Source organism: Phragmites australis, chromosome 10, assembly GCF_958298935.1.
Source record: "Phragmites australis chromosome 10, lpPhrAust1.1, whole genome shotgun sequence".
In the NCBI taxonomy this organism is placed as follows: Eukaryota; Viridiplantae; Streptophyta; class Magnoliopsida; order Poales; family Poaceae; genus Phragmites; species Phragmites australis.
In genome coordinates, this window is record NC_084930.1 from 9,073,487 (window position 1) to 9,080,401 (window position 6,915).

The 6,915-nt window shown below is 42.6% G+C and overlaps 1 protein-coding gene across 2 annotated transcripts; it reads right to left on the minus strand.

Moving 5' to 3' along the window:
- Positions 1–2,125: 2,125 nt before the first annotated feature.
- LOC133883490 (palmitoyl-acyl carrier protein thioesterase, chloroplastic-like) lies at positions 2,126–6,675 on the minus strand. 2 transcript variants are annotated; one of them, XM_062322832.1, is made up of 7 exons: positions 6,491–6,675; positions 5,385–5,945; positions 5,173–5,306; positions 4,529–4,642; positions 4,144–4,327; positions 3,974–4,042; positions 2,126–2,884 (listed from the first exon to the last, which is right to left on the minus strand). In XM_062322832.1, exons 2-7 carry the CDS (start codon positions 5,877–5,879, stop codon positions 2,627–2,629), a joined length of 1,254 nt encoding a protein of 417 aa, XP_062178816.1. In that variant the 5' UTR covers positions 5,880–5,945; positions 6,491–6,675; the 3' UTR covers positions 2,126–2,626. The 2 variants fall into 2 exon arrangements, with proteins under 2 accessions (XP_062178816.1, XP_062178815.1); XM_062322831.1 differs by having other exon boundaries at positions 6,462–6,675.
- Between the last annotated feature and the right edge of the window lie 240 nt (positions 6,676–6,915).

The following is a 6,915-nucleotide window of genomic DNA, read 5'->3' on the forward strand; positions in this document are numbered from 1 at the left end:
AACACAATATCATTTCGTTAGCACCATATTGACCAAAAAATAGCAGCTACCCCTACTAAAATCTTGTTCTTAGTTCGTTCCTTTTTTTCTTAGCCAACTATCCATAATATGACTCATACTGCTAAGTTTTTTAATACCTAATACAATAGATATAATTTTCCAACAGGTTCTAGCAAAGTGATTGAATGAAAAGGTGATTAATGGTTTAATTCTGATTGCAAAAAACATTATTTTTGGTTTTCATCCTAGTTTTTTTTACCAAATTATCCTTGATAAAAAACACATCTACCTAAGTACCATAAAAAAAACATTGATCTTAAGCGGAATCTTGAGTTTTCACATACATTTGGCAGTGATAATGATGGGTCATGATATTATTTGATTGTATATGGATTGAACATAGAATATTCTATGTGCATGCAAATCTCACCTCAATATGTCTTGCTCGCTGCATAATTGAACATAAGCTATTTGTGACACCATATGCTGCCAATTAATTAGTTTATCCCCTACAATCGACCTGCGGAAGGAGAGGTTTAGCGGTAAAAATCGCATAACATCCGTCACTATGACTTGTTTGCTTCGCACCACATTATACAGTGTCCGATATTGCACGCTGAGAAAAGTATTACCCGACTATCTATCATTTTAGAACCTAATCTGGCGGCCATTGTGAATTTAGAAAGAACACTATTTAAGAAAGTCATTTTTAACTCTCATGGGCCCTGACAAAAAGTAAGAATCACCTAGTTTTCTTTCCACTTGTGAATGTTTTATCACCAAAATATTTATTTTTGAGTATTTTTTGTCAAACCTCATCCTCATTAAGTAGCTGATGAAACCACTTACTAAGAAGACATATATTTTTAACCGGGAGATCAACCATGCCTAGTCCTCCCTAGTCTTCTTGCTATTATAAAATATTCCATCTAACTAGTCTATATTTGTTTTTTATTATCCTCTTACTAAAAGAATCTAAATAAAAATAGTCCAAACCTTTAAACACATCTCATCTCCTCCTGTATCGTTAATGTTCTCTCCAATCACCTATGAACATACATGTGGTATACCATAGCAGGACTGTGGACTTGCAGATTTGCATGGATGGTTCTTTCTCATCATTGGATTCCATGCTCGGTTGATAGAGTTGCGTACTGCTGCAACGGATGAGGCAAGGCGTGAAACCGGAGTCCAATTGCTACGTCGAACGTTTGCTTGTAGATGTTTGCCGATTGGGTACGTAGTAGTAGTTGGATTAGTCGTTTGCTTTTGATTGTCTCCCGGGTAATAGCCGTGTCCGTATCCAACACGTAAAGACCATTATTCAGTTTCGATTTGCGTTGAAACATTTGTGTGCAAAGACTTTGAACACTGCTCAGGCAGAATTTAATCTAAACAATTGGGGCTGAAGTCCACGATTTAAAGAATCCACAACCAACGAGATACTATACGGATGCATATCAGCCGTACATCTGTTAACTATGATTAGGCCCCACAAAATTACGAGTCGGATGTTTTTATTTTTTGTGTGACTTTTAGGATTTCTATTTTTTCTTAGGTCTATTTGACAGACTTATCCACTATCAATCTATCTATCAGCTTAAAAAAATTTAAAGCTAAAGATAACCAACTCTAAAATTTTTTGGAGATTGAGCTCTATCAAAAGTCCTTTTAACACGTCTCGTCTAAAGATTATAACTTTTAGAGAAGCCTCCAATTAGTAATAAAATAGTAAGATCTGACCAAAAATATCTTCATGATTATTTAAACCGGCCATCTGGAAATGATGAGTATACTCTCGTAAAATATTCAATATTTTCTAACCACAGTTATGATTCGGAGACTGGAGTCAATATCTAGAAAGGTTCTCAATTTATGACTGGAGGTAGTGCATCAAACGTGCGGATGAAAGAAAAATTCAGAAGAAAAGTACGATGCAAACTACAACCTCCTCTTCTTTCCAATCAGTCAACTCCAGAAAACACGATGGACATGCGAAACTGTCATTGCTTACGTCGTGCTGTCTGCTTCAAAGCAAGTCAATCTAACTCATATGCTGCACAATTTCAAGATTGGCCAGCGTGTGACTCAGATCTGAAATTTCAACACGCTTTAGCTACCAGGCGAAGAAACTTGGAAATCTCAAATTGAATATCAATCAGTACAATATACGGGCATGAAATTCTTTAAAAGTATAGCCGAGACAAATTGCTTTCAAGGGGCTCACAACATATGCACATTGCCCCAGAACGAATATGTGTGGGGAGCACTCACTCCCCATCATAAAGCAGTAGCTACACTACAAATCAATACTTACAACACCCATTCGTGTAACCGAAGAATTTCTCAAAGAAAAGAGGGTAGGAAATTTTGAAATAACAGAACATGCACAGGAGGCCTCCTTCATCTTCGATCTTCACTTCTTGTCTCCTGCATTGTTGTCCCCTTATATCTCCTCCATTTTCACACGCTGTATATTTAAAATAACTTAGGTTGCACGCTGTTATGAGATTATAGCATAACATCCATGTCTGCCCTGTGTGCTTCCAGTAGAGGACACCAGTAACCATCTGATTTTACCAATTTGTTTGCTGCCAAAATCACCATTCAGAACATCTCGCACACTTCACAGTGAAGATGAAGCCACTGTTTCTTGGGCCTTGGTTCCCTTCGACCTCCACATGGTCCGGGCCTTCACAATGGTCGGACCTGATTCAAGGCTCAGCAAATGCTCACAGTGCAAGGTTGTTTCTCCAGACTCACTGGAGCAATCAGTGTGCACGGTGGTGTGTGACTGCAGCACACTATCCCGGCCGCACTCCCTTCTGTAATCTAGCGCAATGCTCGCTAGTTCATGATTCTCAAAAATGGAGATTGGTGCGCTCTGAGGAAAAGGTGAATGTAAGGTTAATCTGCAGATGTAGTTGAGAATATTTGTATACTGTGCACTTACTAAGATGCTAAACTGTCTCATATTTTTTGTTTCATTCCAATCATGTTTGGGTTTCAAATCACTTGACCAAATAGCAACTCTTTCTGTTTTCTTAATGCAGGGCAGAAGCGCTGCCAATAAATTAGCAGGAAGGAAAAACCAAACGATAACTCTTTGTCTCAGGATTTGTAGCCCACCAATAAATGCATATGACCAGCTAACAACACATGGCATATCATCAATCAAGCAAATAACCATTATGTTTACTCATAATAATTTTAATGTAAAGAAAAGAAAGAATAAATTGACTTGTATACAGGATGCTCTTGTACAAAAGCAACACAAGTCAGTGACACTGTTAGGTACCTAGGTGACCACCAACCATAGTTAAATCTTTCAGGAGATGCAATCCTTGTGTAACCAGTGCAGCACAGATATCTCAATAATATATTGGAGATGGCCAATTGTATTTGCTTATTTTAGGTAAGTGCAAAACCTAGTTATACTGATGGGATCATTCATTTGCGATCTTGGCCAGGCACCTAATCATATTTCAGTGACATGATTTTAAGGTCGCCCCAAGCAACTAACATTCCAATGGTCATTAACTTCTGCAAACAGTTGGCTACTAAAGTTCTGGCAAGTGGCAACAGAAACACAAAGGATAGGACACATAAGAAATTAACCCTTTTGCTACATCTACAATACAAATGATCATCCAAAAAGTGAGAACTGCCAGTTAAAAAAAGAACACCCGCCAGAGAGAGGGACCCAACAAAACACATTAGGTGACCTCAATGGAGTGTTCAGAGGGATAAAGGATAGATCAAACGATGATTCTTGTTAAAGTAGCATACTCGACTATGGATAAAAAAAAGTTCAAATACAGAACAAGTAATAAGAAATAAGTCGTCATGAATGTGCCAGGATATCTATAAAAGGGGTGAATTTGTCTATTTCAACAATCTAGTAATCTAAGTCACTTAAACAAAAATTGTTAACAAGCACAATGAAGAAGCACATCATCGGAAAGAAAATTACCTCAAGAATCCAACCGATGTATTTAACATTATTGACATGCTGATTTATATCAAGATCAGCCCACCGAGGCTGCATTATATAAAACACAAAACAAAATACATAAAACAGCAAAAGGAAAAACAACCAAGATGAATAGACTTACAATCTAAATATTAATTCAAATAACTTACAGTCAAGCCTGCCCGGACATATTTGGCTGCAGTAGCGCTTTGATCCTCTGGCAGTTTTGGAAGTTTTCGGTTGTCTTCATCAACAATAGCAGAACACTCAAAAAAGTATGGCTCTATTTCAGTCCGCACTTCATCTGGAATTCTTGCCAGCTTCCTAGTAAGCTTGTTCATCATAACCCATTTACTGCACATTCAGACAAAATTAGAATAAATATGTAAAAGAATGTTGCTGTAACGCAAGTTACAGAACATTTCGAGCAGAAAAAAATATAAATGCAGCGTACATAGGTCAATCATAACATGGCAGGGGTGAGCAATTAGACATAAAGTGCTAATAATGTTTTGTAATCAGTGGTATTTATATCAGAGTGGCTGAGATATGAACCTTGTTGCCTTCAATATTGTGTGGCCTGTTATAGAATCACGTATATGCCAATCTCGACGCATACCATTTTTGCCATGAGCACCAACCCACGTATCTACTTCAACAGTATCTCCCCTGCAGCCGAATAGAGGAGCAAACTCAGAAAACATTAAGTACGGTACAGCCTTGACAGCGAGGTGCCACCATCCGTTCACAAAAGCAAAACTTTATAACATCTGTTAGTAAACGTAAGAAAATATATTAAGAGGTTCACTTGAGGTCTCTGTATCAATTACTGTGAGTCTGCAAAGTGCACACAGTGACATATAACTACGCTCCTCCAATAATTGTTGAAAACTAGAGTGCAAACCAACCATGGAGTTTTCCTTTCACATTAATTGTCAGACAACTTGAAAACTCCATTCAACTAATTAGTCAATGCCTCATGACTACTGTAAAACATACTGCTGGCTGTAACTAACAAACAAAACAGCACCAAGGAAACGAGTTGTAATCATTAATCGAACACACTTCTACGCCTCCACATTGTTAGCATGTCTCAGAGAACAGCCACATGATGTCAAAAGCTAGGGGGTACAATTTATTTCAAGCTCGATTTATAATCACAAAACCAAAACAAGAGCATGCAATTCTGCAAATCATACCAGCATGGATAACGAGCGACGATGGCCTGCATTTGGCTAACCACCCAGAACAAGTTTCGTTTACTCATCTCAGGTGTGGAGCCGAATCCATCACCTAGCAGCCCGGCGGTCTTCACATGATTAAGAGCAGTTTCCTGCATCAAATCCAAAATTATTTCATTGCCCAATACTCAACCACAACAATCTCACACCTCAAAATCACAAATTATCACCTGCAAATGGTTCATCAGCGTCTCTATGGACGCCGTCCTATCGGCCCCAATCTCATAGGACCTAATGGAGAAGTTTTGCCTGAACATGAAGCCGTCATGTATGATCCGGCCGAAGCCAAACGTGTCCGTGAGCATGTCGGGCCGCTTGGGCTTCCAGTCCAGCAGTGTCCACTGCTTCTCGGCCGCCAAGAAGATGGTCGTGATGGCCGCGAGGAGCATGCTCCAGTCGGGGAGCTGGTTGTAGAACGTCCTCGGCACCGAGGAGGGAACCGTCTCGTGGTCCCCGTCTGCCACCGCCGGCTTGCAGCCGTTCACCTTTGGTACGGCGGCGTGGGCGCGTGTCTTCCCGGCCCTCACGGCACCTGACGAGGAACCCGGCTTCGCGGCGACGCCGCGTAAGTCCAGGCTGTCCGGGCGCTCCCCGAGGGCGTTCTTAGGCGCAGCCGGCGCCGGCGACCCCGGGAAGAAGGCCGAGACGGCAATGGAGGCGGCCATAGGAATTAAGGACTGAAACTTCCGCGCCAAATCAAATCAAATGGCGGCTGAATCGGGGATCCCAACCTGAACCCACACGAGAGCAACATTAGCATCAATACGAACCACAAAATCAAAAGAAAAAAATCACATCTTTTACCCAAATTAAGCAACCAAAAATAGCAAGATTCGCTGCACAGTACAGGCGCATCACGGGAACAACACCCGGAGCTTGCGAGGAAGAAACGGGAAGAAAACGACGGTCAAACCAAATACGGCAAAACGGGAGAAAGAAACAAAAACTTGCAAGAACTGCAAGGATGAGATAGAGAGAGAAGGCCAAAAAAAAAAACAAGAGGCAGGAACCTAAATCTCCCGGTGAAAAAAAGACGCAAGCTTTCCTGAACTCGAGATCCAACCGGGACAAAGATCCTGAATTCCCGCGATTCCCCCCAGCTGTGAAGCCCCGTCCGCTAGCCGTCCGAACAACGAAGCACCCGGTAACAGCTCAACCCGCGGGGATCGCCACATGCGCTCGCACCCCAGGAATCCAACCAAGAACGCATCCCCAACGAAAGAAACAGACACGGAATGCTGCCGTACCGGGGAGGGGGCAAGCCGGGGCAACGAACCTCCTGTGGATGTGAGGGCGACGGCGAGGGGCTCCTGCTTGGTTACGCCGCTCACGGCGCGGCTATCAGCGTCGATGAGGGAGGGAGACAGAGGAGGCTTCTGGCGGATGGGGTGGTGTTTTGGCGGCTTCGGTGGCGGTGGCTGGGGTTGGGGCGGGGCGGGGCGGGGCCGGGCGACCTCTCTTTCTCCGCTGGCACCGGGCGTTGAGCACCGCGACTTTTTAAAGCCTGGCCTCCGGGGCGCGGTGGCGAATGACGCTGCTACCCCTGACTGCGCCTCCCTCCCTGGAAAACGGATGAATAGTGTCTTAGAGCATTCGCTGCTACCCCGACTACGCCTCCCTGCCTGGAAAACGGATAAATAGGATATTAGAGCGTGGCACGGATGGGAAACGGGGGGCAATAGAGTCCAGGGCGCCAGCACA